The sequence below is a fragment of the Homarus americanus genome, unplaced genomic scaffold (assembly GCF_018991925.1).
Source record: "Homarus americanus isolate GMGI-L3 unplaced genomic scaffold, GMGI_Hamer_2.0 scaffold34921, whole genome shotgun sequence".
Taxonomy (NCBI): Eukaryota; Metazoa; Arthropoda; class Malacostraca; order Decapoda; family Nephropidae; genus Homarus; species Homarus americanus.
Window position 1 is genome coordinate 24,225,130 of NW_024741901.1, and position 19,101 is coordinate 24,244,230.

General features: G+C 40.5%; 1 protein-coding gene across 3 annotated transcripts; it reads left to right on the plus strand.

Annotated features, from left to right (window-relative positions):
* The first annotated feature begins 7,535 nt into the window (after positions 1-7,535).
* Positions 7,536-16,368, plus strand: LOC121876281 (52 kDa repressor of the inhibitor of the protein kinase-like). 3 transcript variants are annotated; one of them, XM_042381320.1, is made up of 3 exons: positions 7,536-8,135; positions 9,852-9,943; positions 15,849-16,368. In XM_042381320.1, exons 1-3 carry the CDS (start codon positions 7,847-7,849, stop codon positions 16,191-16,193), a joined length of 726 nt encoding a protein of 241 aa, XP_042237254.1. In that variant the 5' UTR covers positions 7,536-7,846; the 3' UTR covers positions 16,194-16,368. The 3 variants fall into 3 exon arrangements, with proteins under 3 accessions (XP_042237254.1, XP_042237253.1, XP_042237252.1); XM_042381319.1 differs by lacking the exons at positions 7,536-8,135; positions 9,852-9,943 and adding an exon at positions 13,884-14,564 and having other exon boundaries at positions 15,849-16,366; XM_042381318.1 differs by lacking the exons at positions 7,536-8,135; positions 9,852-9,943 and adding an exon at positions 13,884-14,582 and having other exon boundaries at positions 15,849-16,365.
* Positions 16,369-19,101: the final 2,733 nt, after the last annotated feature.

Genomic DNA, 19,101 nt, shown 5'->3' on the forward strand with positions numbered 1-19,101 from the left:
TCGCGGAGGAATAAAAAAGGGTTAGCGGTGCTGCGGTGCGCGTGGGAGCGTGGAGGGGTGGGGGGTGTCGGGATAATGACGTCACATTCCTGGGCGTGATCAATAATGTCATCATTATTTGACATTATTTGAAACAATTGATAAAATATATATACTAATAATTATTCAGTTTATGAAGTAATTTATCACTGATGTCACAATTATTAGAAATAAATATGTATAACTAACCAAGACCATTATGAACAAAGAAATTCATTAAAATCACCAAAGACGTTCACAATGATTTAGCATGAACATAGAAAGTATAACTATAGACTGTACATAAGCAGTGCATGTAAAGAGCATACATACTGTAGACAGGTATACAATGTACAGTACAGTACATAAACTGCAGGTGAACAATGTACATACACAATGCATGTACACGATGCACAAACATCTATCCAGACACCAAAATATTGCTTGTATATACTTTTAGTAGAGACTTAACATATTTTAACTACAACAAATTCCACCTGAATTCTAAATGCGCCCCAGAACTCACCAGAAAGGTCCAAACCTGACGTAATTCCACCAGACGTGATTTAACTTGGTGGAGTGACTCAGTGTGACTCACTCATCTATCTTTGTCGAATCATTTGGCTTCTTTAACACCTAAAATTTCACGTTGAGTCCTGTCATTATGATTATTTAATAAATTCGCTGTAGAGATGGTAAGTTTGTTGATTGCATTTGCGTTATGTCTAAAATTATTATATGTATGTTCTTAAATAAGAAAAAAACTAAATTATATCGGAAAAACAGAGTTCCTTTATAAAGATAAGGAAATTACGTATGTATGTATTCGGCAGTTGGGAAGACAATGGAAGAGGAAGTATTTATCTTATTTCCTTTCTTATCTTACTTCTGTTCTCTCTCGTTTCTCGTTTTCCCCTCTCCCTTTTCCCACCATTTTTTTTTCATTTGTTTTACTGTCTTTGGTTCTTCCTGTTTTTCTTCTATCTACCTTTCCTTTTCCTCTTTCTCCTCCATTCTTTCTGTCTTCCCATACTTTCTTCCTCAATCTTTCTCTTATCGTTTCCCCTATTCTCTTTCTCTCACGCTCTCCTTCATTTTTCCTTTTCCTTTCTCTCTCACGTACTCTCCCCCATTCTCTCTTGCTCACATGTCCTGGCGCGCCCCACCTCGACCTGTATAGCCTATCGATCCTCTCGTTAAAGTAGGCCAGTCATGTGTTACCCCAGATGTAGAGTTACATACAGTATATTTCAACGTTCATATGTTTTACCTTCAAAATTAGTCACATATACTAACTAAATCTACAGTAACTTCTGATCGAACTAACTCGGCTAACGAGCCACACAATGACGAAGAGGATAAAAGTATGGGCCAATAGGCCCGCTGCAGTTTCCTCCATTCTTATGTTCTTAAGTCAGTCTGACATATAACAGTTTACACGTTTGCCTTCAAAATTAATCACGTGTATCCTAGTGTGTGGATAGTTGCCTCCAAAACAAGTCATATATATCCTAATATGCAGACGTTTGACTAAAGTAAATCCTTTATCAGTGCGGATATATACCTCAAGTCATATATATATATATATATATATATATATATGTGTGTGTGTGTGTGTGTGTGTGTGTGAATACAGTATGGTCATATATCCGGTAGGTAGACGTTCGTCGCTCCAAAATGTCACAGTTATGCCCGGGTGTGCAGGTGTTCGCTCCACAGCTGACCGCCTCACTTTATTTTTATAATATAACTTATATAAGGGTAGTCCCAATGATAACTAATTATTTCTGTGTCAGTGCGAACGTCATACAGATTAATACAAATTGACTGTAATATTAGTTAAATATTTTTGTGAGCAGGTTAATTTTATAGTTACATAATATATAAACGTAAAATAGGCACTAACTAAATACCATGGAAGTATAATAGGGTGGAGGCGGCATCTGGGTGCTCGGTAAAGTGAAGCCAACGTGAGTGCACGGCGGCCATCTTATGGTTGGCAAAAGATGCCTGCCACTAGCCAATAGAACTTACCTCACTCAATATAGTTTTCTTAAAAAATCACCATTGTTGTAAAAAAATAAATTACACAATAATTGCATATTTTGACGCCAAGGCAGATTTAACATATACACGGGTAGTTCTGGTGATTTAGTTATAAAGATTGGATCCTACAGTATAAATCATTATGGTTCGAACAAATAATGGAAGGAATACTGGAAAAACAGGTAAGCGGATGTCAACCGGACTTTAATCATCACCCCTCAGGCACGCTTGTGTGATGCCAACGGTTCTTCCATCCTGTGTCGCTTTTCATTCCACTGTACTGTATTTTAAATCTTATCAGTGGCATTTTTCCAATTCTTTAAAAAACATAGTTAATGTTTCATTTTCTGAGTGCTGAATAGTGTGGATATACTTTGGTTACGAATAACAGAGATGGAGAAGTATGGCGTGGGTTGAGAGGGTTGCTTGGGGTGTGGCGGTGGGGTGGGGGATTTATCTGTGGCGTGGTTGGGAGAGGGAGAGAGACTGTCTGTACGTGTGTGGGGGGTGAATGGGGAGGGAGAAGTGTTCATGCGCAGAAGAGCGTCGTAGAAGGTTCCACGTGGTAGCCGCAGCTGCTCCACGGGTGCTCGGTCCTCACCTGCCTCGCTCCTCCCTCCCTTCTGGCCGCGCATGGAAATTCCCCTAGCTTTTTTATATAAGTAAATTACCTGCATAATATAAAGGGTCCAAATCCCCTTTGACCTAAGGATAGTCCATCTATTGTTAATCCTGAATTTCACAGGGAGGTCTTGATGGTTTTTTCGATTTTTATTCCTCAGGGTACATTGCCAGACAACAACAGCTGCGCAACCTCAGTCACACTTCCCGCCCCCAGACTTTCTCTGCTCTGACGTGCCATCATGTGGGTGACGGTTCCACCTCCCTCCAACCATGTTACCTTTCTACCGTTGCTCATATACCTGTCACTTCTGTTTAAAATTTCTGTTTATTCCTACTGCCTATTTATTACCGCTGCTCGTATGGTTGTTCATTTAGCTTTTGTTCACATTACTTATCCAAAAAGCATAAGTGCTGTTAACAGACTGATACTGTACTATATTCCAACTTTTACCAGTAATATGCAGGTAAACCATTTTTTAATATCCTGGCAGTGAGGATCATGGCTCTATCAGTCTTTTGTGTGCTACCGAGGTGGCTAGCCTATTGACCGAGGAGGTTTAATAGGGGTGGAGGTGGCCTACGCAGTTTTGAATAAGGTCAGTGGGGGGGATGGAGGGGCGGCGGCGGCCATCTTGGTGCGGGAGACAAGCTGCAATCACTGTTATGTGTATAGCTGGTCTGTACTTTTACATATTCCATAATGCCTATGTTGTGTGCTGCATATGGGTGTATAGAGAAGCTAACCAAGATATGTAATCCTTCTGTTACATTTCACAGGTAAGTTATAAGTAATATTTGAATACGTGCGGTATGGTATAATATGAAGACTTATGGAACTTACTGCTCTATTATTGATGTGTGTAGGCAGGCATTTAGATAGGCTAGCCTACAGCCTTCATAAGTTTGGTCTAACACGTGTCAAATGCAACTTAAAAAAAAGCTGCTTATATCAAATCCCTTACTGGTGAAATGTCCGAGACGTTAAATTGGCGGCTGAATAAGTATTAAGAGTCCGTATTATGCAAACATAACTTTTTTGCGGGGGTGAAAAAGATTGTATGCAATTCCTCACTGTATGTGTCCACAAGTCTAGAGGATAAACGTGCAGAATATATTCGATTTCTTTTGTTTTACAGTTTTTCAAAAGATGAGAGGCTGAGAAGAAGACTGGACGCAAGCAACATGGAGACGTATTTTATTCCTACTAAACATTCTCGTCTGTGCTCCAGGCATTTCAGTGAAGAATTCGTATTAAGGCTATATACCTAGTATATTTTAAGCCTTCCCCAAACACTTACAGAACAATATCACAAAGAGGAAATCACCCAAAAGTATTGTATCTGTTACCCAAGCCGCCTCCACCCTAATTTAACCTCCTTGGACGAACAAAGGAAGAGAGGGCCCTCACCTCATACACCCACTATCCCATGTATTCTTTGTTGTTCTTTTTCTCTTCCCAGATGCAGAAAGCTGGGCGTTTCCTCTCCTTAACTAATTAGCCGAATTTTCCTTGAGTAAGATACGGGAAAAGCTACCATGTAATAGACTAAATTCCTTCTGCAATGCCAATAACATCTTTACAGACTCCCAGTTTGGATTTAGAGCTAGAGGGTCGACTGAGAGTGCTCTGCTATCCTTTACTAATGACATCTTAAATTCCTTTGATGACAGTCAGTTCACAGTCGGCAAGTGGACCTCTCTAAAGCCTTCGATACTGTCGACCATACCATCCTCCTTTCAAAGCTTGAACATTACGGCGTTAGGGGCTTGTCCCACAATTGGTTTACCTCATATCTGTCCAACAGGATCCAGTATGCCTGCTATAATAATCACCAATCTGACTCCTCGCCAATCTTGTAACCAGTGGGGTTCCCCAGGGGTCAGTACTAGGCCCACTCTTGTTCACAATCTACATAAACGATCTAGATACTGGGATCAGCAGTGACATAAGCAAGTTTGCGGATGACACCAAAATAGGGCGGCAAATTAATTCAGGGCAGGATGCAAATGCATTACAGGAGGATCTAAATAAACTGCAGGGGTGGTCTGAAAAATGGCAAATGAAATTCAACACCAGCAAGTGCAGCGTACTTAATATTGGAAGAACAACTACTTATAATGTATACAGCCTTAACAACATCAACCTAGAGAAGTCGACTTGTGAAAGAGACCTAGGGGTACTTGTAAGCCCGGACCTACGGCCTAGAAAACAGTGCGTTAATGTTCGAAATAAGGCAAACAGAGTATTGGGTTTTATATCTAGAAGTGTAAGTAACAAGAGTGCAGAGGTCTTATTGCAACTATATCTTGCGCCAGTCAGGCCGCACCTCGATTATGCGGTTCAATTCTGGTGCCCCTATTATAGAATGGATATAAATTCACTAGAGTCGGTGCAGCGAAGAATGACAAAAATGATTCCGGGACTTAGAAACCTTCCATATCAGGATAGGTTAAAGAAACTTAACTTGCATTCCCTAGAAAGACGAAGAGTGCGGGGAGATATGATAGAAGTATTTAAGTGGGTGAAAGGAATCAATAAAGGGAATATAGATAAAGTTCTTATAATATCCGAGCAGGATAGGACTCGGAGCAACGGATTCAAGTTGGATAAGTTTAGGTTTAGGAGGGAGATAGGAAGAAACTGGTTCACAAATAGGGTGGTGGACGAGTGGAACAAGCTTAGCAACTTTGTAGTAAGCGCGGGAACTCTGGAAAGTTTCAAAAGGAGGCTGGATAGATTCATGGATGATAGAGAGTGGTAGTAACTCGCGACAGGAGCTGCCATGCACAGGCCAACCGGCCTATTGCAGACTCCTTATTTTCTTATGTTCTTGTATGGAGTCCCCCAAGGTTCCATTCTCGGTCCAGTACTGTTTTTGTTGTACATAAACGACATAATCCACGCCAGCTTACTCATAAAGTACAAATTATTTGCAGACGATAGTAATCTCTATGCCAGCAACTCAGACCTCCATTCCTTGATGAGAACTATGAACACTGAATTAACTAAAGTCAGGAGCTTGGTAATACGTAATAAACTGACCTTAAACCCACTACACGATCTTTCACAGAAGGAAAAACTTACCCCCAGATTTGGACCCCCTGTACCTTGGTAATACAGTCCTCAAACGCGAACAAAATACTAAATTCCTCAGCATTATTGTTGATGAGAAACTTAACTGGAGAAACCACATTCAAGCCATTCACAGTAGAGTCAATAAACAGTGCGGTATCATGTATCACACTCGACAGTCACTCACTCACAGCAATGAAAGAAATCTATCATGATCTTGTCTACCAACACCTGATACACTGTCACACACTATGGGGGGCCTGTGGCTCTTCAAAAACACAATCTCTGGTTACTGCACAAAAGAGAGTTGTATGGACAATGACCTACTTGAAAAAAAGCAGATCACATAAACGATACATTTGCTATTTTGAAAATTTTTAAATTCGAAGATATTAACACCTACTGCTGTGCCCTCTTTGTTTACAAATCTATCAATCACTTGCTTGATAATAATTATTTCCAGTTCCGGAATAATCAGAGATACAACTTAAGGCACCCAGAGCTACTAAGACCACCCCCCATGCGCTCCTCTCAGTCCCAGACCTTCATAAAATATCATGGTGTGAAGGTGTGGAACTTACCCCCACCCATCCGAGCAAAGATTACGCTCCCTCCCTTTAAATCATCTCTTAAAAATATCTATTGTCTAAGTATTTATATTTCTTGTAACACCTACTATATTTACAGTACCTGTTTTTACTGTACCATCAAAACCGTTTTATCGGAAATTATCATGTAAATAGATAAGTAATTACCATTGCAATAAACATATTTGCCAACTAATCATAATCCTGACAGCTCTGTCCTCTTGTTCAACCTTGTACAACCCATGTTGTACTGCTCCCCCATTCTACTTGTTTTTCAATTCAACTGTAATTTATGTATAAAAAAATAAATTAATAAATAAAATTAATAAATATTGAAGTGATAACCGTGGTAACATTATGAGATGTTCTTATTACCACCATGCTATTGTACTATTCTAGATGATACTAAATGTTACATAATACTTCCCTGAGATAAATGTACAGTATATATCAGGTGCCTTCATGAGATCTCAGGCTCTAAATGGCTCAGCCATGTTATTGAGATGAAACAGTTTATTTAGCCAGAAGAACAGTCGATAATAAAAGTTATTATGCAGTATTTAACATGATTGAGCCAGTTGAGAGCCTGTGTTCTACTGGCTAAATAAACTGTTTCAATATCAATGGTATAATTGGGTCCTGGTAACGTCATACACAGAGCTAGTGTATTTGGTATCTTGAGTCCTGTGTCCCTTGCCTGCACCTCCTACAAGTTCTAATTTCACCTTGGCCGCGATTCCCAAGGCGGGTGTTGTTGCCAAACAATACAGACATAAGGCTCAAATTCCCCCTCATACAGAACAGAAAACTGGCCCGTAGCGACGCAGAGGTGGCGCGGCCCATGGTAACTTCCACTCTGAAAGCGTGCTCTTCTGGCACGTAGGAGGCATGTTATTGATCAGCACGAAGAAGGACTACAATCCTACCCAATACCACAGCATTATAACCTTTATGTTCGTGGCGTGGGTGCTGCTGCCTTCTTTGGTCTTCTTTCTGACTGGATATAATAGTATTGTAGCCCTTACGGCTGAGGTAAGGCGGCTGTGCGCTGTAAGGAACAGTTTCGTGTGCCGGAAGCTGGGGTGAAGAGCCGCCGTAAAGATGGTGGCGACTGGCCATGGTGCACTGCAGGCGGGAAGGAAGGGGGGAGGGGAAAGAGGAACCTGTGTAAAGAGGTAGGTGGGAGGTTCTACAGGAACGTCACTTTTACCATTTTATCTGGCTACCACCTGACAATTTTATGCAGTTCAGAAGCGACCCCATATACAGGGGGTTAAAGGGAGAGGCAAGGTCAATGTAGAGAGGTCGGACGGCGCACAGGTGAGGTACGAGGCGGGCGGGAGTGATGACGTCAGCTGATCCACTCTGCCTTTTCCTTGACAAGTTGACCCCAGTCAGTCTGACCCGGGCCATTTGTGTGTAAACACAACTGTCCGAGGCAATCAATATATTTTGGGACGTGGTACATTTTCTTTGAACTGGCCTCAATGCTGTAGATATGCCAAGCAATTGCTCAGTATATGGATGCAATAACACAAGAAAAAAAACAACAGGATCAAGCATTAAATATTTCCGCTTTCCAAAGGAAAAACAATTTAGACAGCGGTGGATTTACTCCTGTTGCCGAGCTGATGACATCAATGCAGACAGTGCAGTGGTGTGCTCAATACATTTTAAGGAATGTGACTACAAAGATGACCTGAAATGTCGTCTCCTTGAAATTGAAAGGCCAAAGAGACAACGAACGTTAAGGGATGATGCAGTTCCATCCCTCTTTTTGCCTCAAGGTAAGTTGCAGTTACACCTTTTCCATTATTACTACTGCTAATAATAATAATGATAATAGTAATAATCATACAAATATAATAATTATTATTATTTTTATTATTAAATGTTCTCCATAGTGCAATATGTCCTTGGGGAGAGGACACCAGCGTTGCCCTGTTCACGTGTAGACTGTGTGACTCCCAACTGTGTGGTGTTTGTGTCCACACTCTCGAAGGTTCTCCTGATAAATAATTTTCATAACTGTACCTACAGGAATGAACCTGGTTGGCGGCTGACTTGAGCTTGTACTGGCATTAGTAAATAGCATACAAATGACATTTGAAGATTGATCCCGGTTTATTTCACCTGCTCATTAAATAGCCTGACGTTACCTGAGGGTTAAGTTAGTATTTACGTGTTTAATCATCAGGTAAAAAATGGGAGTAACTACAAGTAAACATACGTGTTATAATATGGATTTTTTTTTAATATTTCATACATTGGATTACCTGTAGACCCCCCCCCCTGCCCCTTCCCCAGAGGATAACCCACCAGATCTTCCTCCCGCCCACTCAACCTAACCCAATTGAACAGGTCTGACAGCGTGTTCCTCCCTGATCAGGGGCTGACAGGGGCACATACGCCAATGCTATTTTTCTGCAAGATCCAGGGGTACTTATAAGCCCGGACCTACGGCCTAGAAAACAGTGCGTTAATGTTCGAAATAAGGCAAACAGAGTATTGGGTTTTATATCTAGAAGTGTAAGTAACAAGAGTGCAGAGGTCTTATTGCAACTATATCTTGCGCTAGTCAGGCCGCACCTCGATTATGCGGTTCAGTTCTGGTGCCCCTATTATAGAATGGATATAAATTCACTAGAGTCGGTGCAGCGAAGAATGACAAAAATGATTCCGGGACTTAGAAACCTTCCATATCAGGATAGGTTAAAGAAACTTAACTTGCATTCCCTAGAAAGACGAAGAGTGCGGGGAGATATGATAGAAGTATTTAAGTGGGTGAAAGGAATCAATAAAGGAGATATAGATAAAGTTCTTATAATATCCGAGCAGGATAGGACTCGGAGCAACGGATTCAAGTTGGATAAGTTTAGGTTTAGGAGGGAGATAGGAAGAAACTGGTTCACAAATAGGGTGGTGGACGAGTGGAACAAGCTTAGCAACTTTGTAGTAAGTGCGGGAACTCTGGAAAGTTTCAAAAGGAGGCTAGATAGATTCATGGATGATAGAGAGTGGTAGTAACTCTCGACAGGAGCTGCCATGCACAGGCCAACCGGCCTATTGCAGACTCCTTATTTTCTTATGTTCTTATGCTCACCGAGAAGAAAACGAGTCCACTATAACACTATTAGCATTAGAATGGATAAACTATTTATCTTACGACCAAAAAGCTAATATCCTAAACTAAGACAGAACAGAAAAATATGAGTGTGGTTTTGTCCTACCCATTTCTCACAAACAAATCAAAGCTGGCTGGCAGGGTGAGGTGCCTCCGTTTGACGTTACGCCTGTTCCCATATCTGAGTGTGAAGCCTACCTTGATTTTAATAAAAATCCCGAATACTGTACTCGTACTGTGTTTGGGTGGACAGTACTATGGTATGGTACTGTCCATACTGTAATTAATATATTTTGAATCAATTTATCTAATCAATGAATTAGGTAGAAATACCATAGATAACTACTGTATGTTTGAACAAGGATTTGTATCGTTTCAGTTACGAGTACAACTGGGAAATCTAGCGTTCCTGCAAAAAGACGAAGACTGAAGAAACCTGCACGATATATTTTACGTAGCAGCGATTATAAGGTATGTACACTGTACAGTGATTGCGATGGTAATGATAAAATTTAAATAATTATTTGTAAGGTAATTTTACTTACATATTTTACGTGTCATTGTTATATAATGGAGTAGTTTCTTCTGTAAAAATTATACTCATAACGGTTTATATATATATATATATATATATATATATATATATATATATATATATATATATATATATATATATATATATATACTCTGTGTGGATACTACCAATATCTTTTTAAATGGAGTAAAATATTATTATAGGTAATACGAAAGTGAAAAGCATGTTTAAACCAATGTTAAACAAAACACAAATACTTGTTATCACCAAGAAAAAGAAAGTAATGGGAGTAGTGATCTTAGCCTAAAGTGCGGGGTGAGTGAAGCATCAGCATACACATACACACCACAAACAACACACACACAAGGCAACAGGAAGGGAGTGTTGCTGAAACAAATCCTGATCTAAATAAACAGGAACCTGACTAACGTTACCACACAGGTGGGTGAAATTACCAGCAGTTGTAATTTATAATAAACCTTATACTTGTCGGTTAATAATTATACCAATTATACTACTAATGTCACAACCAAGTAATGATAGTAGTTACTGAAAGGAGTGTAAATGTTGTCTATTCTTCCGTTGAGTAAGAGAGGAAGTTGTGCATGACGGTGGTGGCCTAGATCAACAAGGCCAGCTCCACCTCCCCACTCACTATTGTATGAAGCCCCGTCCACGCTAACTTCGTGTTATCATATCTAGCATAATTTGGTGCCTGGCATAAATTCTAACGTAGTGAATCTTTTAGCATAATCCTAACATTATCCTGCCGTCTGGAATAAATATAGAATATTTCTTATCTGCAGACCCAAAACTCTAAATTTCACTGTTCCACTGTAAGGCTCAAAAGCAACACTGACAAATGAATTAATAAGAGGAGAGGGCATAAGACACAGTGGGGAGTGAAAAGTATGAGCCAACAGAAGCCACGATAAAATCAATGAATAAAGACATGTACCCTCACACGCAGTGGTGCCACAGTTCCATGGACGTACAGTACAGTACAGTATATCGAGGATTAAAAACTGTATTATAGTCCTTCCATTATATGACGTCACAATTCCGTACATTTTTTTCTGGTGATCGTATGTAAAAAAAATATATGGTATAGGCACAATTAATTTTATTTTAGTTAGTTATTCTGCTTATAAGATACATATACAATAAGTTTCAAATTATAATGTATATCTTTCTGCACTTCGCTAAGTATTTTATGAATTTTACTGAATTTCTCAGGAAACAATCGTTTAACAGCCAACAGCTGTGTTTATATACACTTTCATTGTCACACAGAAATTCATAATGCACATTAGTTTACAAAATAAAATTAATAAAAATCTATAATAAAATAATTTTGTAAGTATTTATTAAGTGTTTGATGTAAAAATTGGCGAATTTAGAAGATTCTCAATTATTCCAGATAAGCAAAAAAGTGAGGTAAAATTCTAATGCGTCGCCCAAAGTTCATTTGTTTTCCTTACTAGCAGACGAAATTCCGTAAAACGGCAGCACTGCCCCCATGACGCTCGTGGTGTTGCACTGGCCTATGTAATTAATCCCAGATGTTGTAACTGTGGCGGCCGGCACAATGCTGACTCACGGCAATGCCCCAATCGCCCGTCTGTCCCAGGGGAAAAGCCTCCCCGAAGGCCAAGTCTACCACAACGCCCCCCCCAGTCTTCCGGGCCACACCCCCCTGTGTACCCTGTGTCTCCAGCAACGCCTTCTTCAACAACACCTGCCTCTGCCTGGCCTCTCCTGGCTACAACACAGCAGTCCCGGCCGTCTCCTAACTCAACTACTACTGGGCCTCCTCCCCGTCTCTACTCTGAGGCTGTCAGGCCTTGTGCTCCCACCGGTGCCCCCAACAACCCCCCGCCAGTGACATGACACAGATCATATCCCTCTTCCAAGAATTTACCAACCGTATTGAACAACTCTTCGCTACACTCTGTACCACCATCTCCGACCTACTCTTGCCTTCTGTTGCCACCCAGTCACTCCTCTCTTCTGGTTTGACACAAGCTGGTAGTCCCCCTGTGAGCCCCCACTGCTCACGGCCTACTCCACCGCCGGCGGCCTTCACTACTGGTGTAGTGCCTACCGGGCCTGCCCTGATGTGTCCTGCTGCCCCCGAGCGAAGTCCTGCCTCATCTTCACGACACTTGGTGCCTCAACCCGCTCCTGTGTCTGAGCTGTCTCCATCAGGGCTACCTGGACCTGAGGACACCACCCCCTGCTACCTGTACCCCACCGACATGTCGACCCACACACCATCACAATTACACTAAAAGGTGTGCCCCTCAATGTTGTCAATGCCTATGGGCCTCCCTCCACCCCTACTGTACCTGCCCCACCACACCATATCACCTCCACCACCCCCACTGTACATTGGCATCCCTGAGCCTGGCCGCACTGTTTGTAAACTTTGTGGTCAAAGAGACTCTCACCCTCTTTCACCACATCCTCATTTGCCCTATGACCTCCTCCTACAGGTCCCCAGCCGTTACCAACACCTCTTCCCTCCCTGACCAGATATCCTTCCTCCTAGTGACAGGCCTGGCACTAGGGACCTGCCACACTTTGCCATAAACAGAGAAATTGTACCGGGAATTTCCCCCCCACACACTCATCATTCTGTCACTTTATGTAACTTGCTGACAAAACCCATGACCCTTCAGGCTTTTACGCCCTTAATGCATGAGTCATAAAGGCAAGCATGAACTCCGAATGCTTCCCAGTTGGGCACTATAAACTGAGGTTTTCACAATGATTAATAACTCGAGAATAAAGCCCCCAAGGTAGGTAGATACCAGGTAGCCTCACTCCCATAGGCTCTACGCTAATGAAAATAAAATTGAAATTTTTATTTACGTATTTTTAAAGGCTTATGATGGTATTAAAAGTTGTACAATAAATGTATGGAATGGAGATTTTTTGTTTTATTTTAATTGGAGCCACAGATTAATTATATAAAATAAATATAAATATCTTTCTTGTGACGCTTGCGACCGCTGGATTCAATCCAACGTCGCTGATTGGCTAGCGATGACATCACTTATTAAGCTCCGCCCACTTCGTTACATCAAACAGTAGAAGCGGGACATTTACAGGTGACAGTGGGGGTGTTATTCTTTATAACAATGATTTATTGGGCAAAGTGGCTAGATGCCTGTAAAAGAAAAGATATAAAAAACACCAAACAAGTGAAGGCGTGGCATACGATATGTTCAGTGCATTTTAAATCTGAATGTTTTAATTACCATTTAGCAGTAGACAATGTAAAGCTTTCTTTAAACCCGCACTAACGTCCAACAATAACTCTACCGGGATTAGGAGGTCAAATCAAGAATGCTACAACGTACGAAGATCATATATTGTAAGTACATTAAATGTGCACACGTTTTCTTTCCTGTTTTATATATAATGTATTATGCATTTTCAATTATCAAAATATACAGTACCGGTATTGTAAAAATCTACAACAATTATATATTTCATGGGAAAAAATTATCTACACCAATATATTTTGCTTCAGAAAACTGCTGGGAATAGACAGAATGCCAGAATAAAATTAAAATGGGAGGAAATGTAGTGAATATTTTACAATTCGACCCAAGTTCTCGTTTTATTGTAAATTTCGTCAAACATTTTGTTATTGTATAATTTACATGGCAATATACACTGTATATTACACATTATTAAATATATATCTGATTAATAACATTTTATGCTAGTATATTTTGACTAGAGAAAGGATCTATACAGATAATACCACAATATTACAAACACATGAAGTGGCAAAAGGGGCGTGGCTTAGCGATCTCGAGAGTAGAGTTGCCAATTAGTGATTTCCTATGGGCCTGCGTGAGGCTACCTACCTTGAGAGCCCCGTCCACACTACCGGACAGTGACCGTCGGGCACGAGTGATGAGTCCGTCATCGCACACTTTGTGGCAACTTTGACGGGCAAACCAGCGGACAGCCCGTGCCCGTAGTTGAGCGAAATCAGCAGACTGCCCGGTGGTTTGGCGCCAGGCATAGACCGACGACGCTGTCAGTCTCTCACGGTCTCACCACGCACCACGAGCCACAGCTGGTGGTTGTTCGGTTTACCTCGTCATCATGTCTAGCCCTCCGTCCACGTACACCACAGAACCTGCAAACCTCCACTGGTCCAGGCAAGATACTGTACGGTTAATAGACCTTTATCGCCATTACCCGTGCCTATGGAATGTCAAAAGTGACATGTACAAAGATAGAGACAAACGTGCAGCAGCACTCAAGGGAATTGCAGAGGAGATAATGAAGATTACTGCCTCCATTACCACAAGGGATATAAAGCGGAAAATAGAGACACTACGAAATCAATATAGACGTGAAATGAGACTGGTACATAAATCACAGAAGTTAGGAGCTGGGACAGACGAAATTTACAGGCCAAAATTATGGTGCTTTAATGACCTGTCATTTCTGAATGATAGTGACACAATCAGAGCATCTGTGTCAAACATGGATGCCGGTACCAATCACACTACTGAAGATGTGGCTACGGAGGTATGTTCTGATCATGAGGTACGTAAGCATTCTCTCTCTCTCATTGAATCCAGGAAAAAAAGTCACATAAAAAGGCCCTGAAAAAACTTAACCTAACCTACGTGCATTGCCATATATATATATATATATATATATATATATATATATATATATATATATATATATATATATATATATATATATATATATATATATATGTCTCGTGTTGTCAATGTGTACACAAAGAAATACATCATATTCATTAACAGTATATATAGGTCAGATTCATGTGGGTGATGTCACTGTTCACTGCCATGCAGAACAGCTGTTCGAGCGAATGTGGAGCGTGAGTTGGCTCAATGTGATGTCTGATTTCATGTTCGGAGTCGCGAGTCGCGCAGTGATAATAGCGTCATGAGCGAGTCTGCACTAGATAGAAAATTCTTGGAAGAATTTATTGAACTTTATAAAGAAAATCCATGCTTATGGAAAATTAAGAGTAAAGAATACATCGACAGATACAAAGTCAGCTGCGTATGACATTTTGATAGAAAATTAAAAAAAAAATTAAAGGAAAAAGACGCGACAGCAACCAGACAGTCACCAAAAAACTCAATAATATTATAAGTGCTTTTCGCAAAAAATGAAAAAAGTAATTGCTTTAACAAAATCTGGAGCCGGAGTAGATGATATTTACCAACCCAATTTTTGGTATTTCAAACTGCTATTTTTGCAAGACCAAGAAGCACCCCGACAAACCGTTTCCATTGTCAATGAGGTGAATTTGACCCAAATACATTACAATTGACAAAGAAATGATGATTGAGAAAATAATTTTTCGACACCTTTACCAGGACCCGTAGCCTAGGAAAAAGTGATTGAGGGGCAATTATTACCCCCCCCTCGAAATCCTGGGGTTACCAAATGTACTATTTCCATACAGTCTAGTAATAACTATGAGGCTTACATATATATATATATATATATATATATATATATATATATATATATATATATATATATATATATATATATATATATATATATACACACACACACACACACTTCATTTTTAGTCCATATAACATGCGGACTTTGAACATATAAGCAACAACCTCACCAGTCTTCAGTGCCCTTGTGGCATGTTTGGTAACGTTCCCTGGTCCCAAACAGTAGGTCGAGGGTTCGAGTCCTGGCTGGTGAGGTGACATGCATTAGGCTTTGTTTATTGCCTAATTTGTTGACCAGTTTGTTAAAGAATCAATACTGTACTTAGCCCTTAATAACTTTTTTACTGTTTTACAGGAAGCGGAGAGTTCCTCAGATGTGAACTCGAATCCAGGTACTACCTTAGACGCCGACGACCCAGTGGCCCAACCCTCTTCTTTTACTTGTTCGTCAGCTGCTAGACCCATAGGAGGACCCAAGAAAAGAAAACGTCAAGATGCTTGTGATAATATTTTGTCTTTGATTGGGGAACGGCTTCAATCCTCACGCCAAGACGAGTTTGACATTATAGGGAAGAACGTTAATAACAAGTTGCGAAGGCTGTCTCGAGAGCAACAACTTTTTGCAGAAAGGTTGATAAATGATGTGCTTTTCGAGGGAGGACTGGCCAACCTGAACAGAAATAGCAAGATTGCAATTTAACTAATCATGACTGAAGACAGAATTAAATTTATTATTCTGTACTTCTCATGCCCTTATAAGAACATAAGAATGGAGGAAACTGCAGCGGGCCTATTGACCCATATTGGGCAGTCCCGTTTATACCCAACCCCTATTGTCATATAAGCATCCAACCTATGTTTGAAGCTATCCAGCGTATTCCAGTTAATAATGATATTTGGTAACTTGTTCCATTCATCCACTACTCTGTTTCCAAAACAGTGTTTACCTATTTCGCGCCTAAATTTAAATTTGTCTAATTTAAAACCATTGTTACGAGTTCGCTCCTGGTTGGATAGTCTGAGTACCTTTGTAATGTCCCCTTTGTTTAGCCCTGACTTCCATTTATACACCTCTATCTTGTCCCCTCTCGCTCTACGTCTCTCATGGCAGTGCAAATTAAGATGATGTATGTATGTGTGTATGTATGTATGTACAATTAATTTGAATAAAGCATGAGTGAAGTGATGAAATATGTAAATTGTACTGTATAATTATGAATACCTGAGAATATATATTTATAACTTGAGGAAATGTTATTAATTATGAAGGAGAAAATGTTTTATACTTATGAATACCAGAGAAAATTTTATTAATGTATAAATATGAAAAATTCTGTTTTGTAATTATGAATTCCTGAGAAAATAATTGTCATGCTAAGTTCACCTGGTTTTGGAACGCATAAACCAAGACGTTTAGGTCACAAGAGGCTAAGTTTTACTTCCCCATCTCTCTGTCTCAGTACTCATGTTACTGTCGCAGTGTAACATTTTATCGCTGTTCTCTAAATAATTTTTGTTTTATCTTAGGTTTAGCAGGTAGGAGCATTTTTTCTTTGTTGTCAAATATGAGGACTGTTCATCCTACGAACCTCAAGAGAAGTTATTTATTAAGAACGTAAGAACATAAGAATGGAGGAAACTGCAGCGGGCCTATTGACCCATACTGGGCAGTCCCGTTTATACCCAACCCCTATTGCTCATATAAGCATCCAACCTTTGTTTGAAGCTATCCAGCGTATTCGAGTTAATGATGATATTTGGTAACTTGTTCCATTCATCCACTACTCTGTTTCCAAACCAGTGTTTACCTATTTCACGCCTAAATCTAAATTTGTTAATTCAGATGAATGATGAAGGTTGGGTGTAAACAAGGAGCAGCACTTGAAATACCGAGAATTTAACGAGTGTGTTGAACTTCCACGAGAAAAAGATGGAAATAATCATCGTTAAGATAAGTTGAGTGAGGTAGGTGGAAGGGCTGTTATGGTGAGCGCTCGTCCGGTTTAGACAACAATGAAAGAAAAATCCCAAACAAATGTGTTGCTTATGGCATGTGGATGGAGTTTTATAGCGATATTCGTAATATTTATGCAGCTACAGTATGTATGCCCCATCTGCCCACGTCGCCTTATGTAAACATATGATTAATCTTGGTAAAATATTTATCCCCCAAAATAGGGAATAAATAGCACAAAAAAGACTTTAGAAATCGAATTCGGGCAACAGGCAACTCTGTTCCTCTCTGGCGAGTGTAGGGAGGCAGACATGGGGAGGTCTGTACTCGGCTGCTCACCACTTCTTCCTGCTAAACCAGGCTTCTCTCGAATATCAGGATGCCACGTAATTCAAAACGTAAAAGACATATCAAGAAAACGGTTGTCATGGCCATTGCTAAATCCAAGAGGCGTAAAACAGAAAAAGAAGAAATTATCACTAAGACTGACGACGGTAGTACGCAGCCAGCTGTTCCAGGGGACATGGAGGCAGCCCAGCCCTCCCCTCTACCTCACGTACATCAACACTCCCTCCTACCTCTCGCACGCCACCTCCCTCAGGTGAACCCGACCAGCAAGGCACATCACGTTTATCTCCGAAAAAAATTGATAGAAGCTGAAGTGAAAATGAGTATGTCCTCATCAGCAAGAGAAGATTGAAAGATCTCACTGCCTCCCGATGCCTCTGCCAGGGTGAAAACTTTGTTCTTGAGTTTCAAGAAGATGGATTTGAGAACATCATCACACTACACTGTGAACTGTGTGGCCTGGAGAAGAAATCCAAGCCTTCAGAAGCCCAAGGTCATACAAAGAATGTACCCTTCTTCAAGACTAATGTTGGGCTCATTCACCTGTCAATCACTGAACATATTGGCCTTACTGGAATGAGAAGACTTCTGGGTGTATTTGGCATGCCAAATATGAGTAAATACAAGTATTACCGATATCTACATGTAAACGACATCTCCAATGCCATGAACACACACTGTACAACCAAACAAGAAAAAGTTCGTCAGGTAATCAGGAAATACTATGGAGAACATGCCACAATTGTTCCTGATGAAGATGGGGTACTCAACATCGATGTATCATATGATGACTCGTGGATCAAGCGAGGTCACACATCCAAAGTTGGCATGGCCGGTTGTCATCGAAGTATGCTCAGGCTTTGTTGATTTTGAAGTCATGGGCAAGGACTGTGCGGCTTGTACACTCAAGGAAGGACAACTCCAAAGAAAGAAGATAATCGGCTCAAGACTTTAGGATGTGGAAGACCGATAACATGAAGGTAAATGCACCAAGAACTATAAAGGCACATCTGGGGGACATGGAAGCAGAAGGAGCAAAGAGAATGTTTGGAAGATCTCAAGACCTGAAATTCAGATACGAAAATTTTGTAGGAGATGGCGACTCCGGTGCTTACAATGCAGTAATTACCATGGGCAATGGCAATGGCCCATACCAGAGCGTGCAAGTGAAGAAGCTTGAATGTATCAACCACGTTCAGAAGCGGATGGGAACAAGACTGAGGAAGCTGCGGGATGAAGAGATGGAGATAAGAACAAAGACAGGTGTCCAAAACAAGCTGTCTGACAAGGCCATTGACACTTTAAC

Excerpts from the sequence above, each read along its gene's own strand:
- LOC121876281 (XM_042381318.1), top strand. The coding sequence starts at position 14,133 with ATGTCTAGCCCTCCGTCCACGTACACCACAGAACCTGCAAACCTCCAC. Across the intron at positions 14,583-15,848 it reads AGGTATGTTCTGATCATGAG|GAAGCGGAGAGTTCCTCAGA; the intron begins GTACGTAAGCAT and ends ACTGTTTTACAG.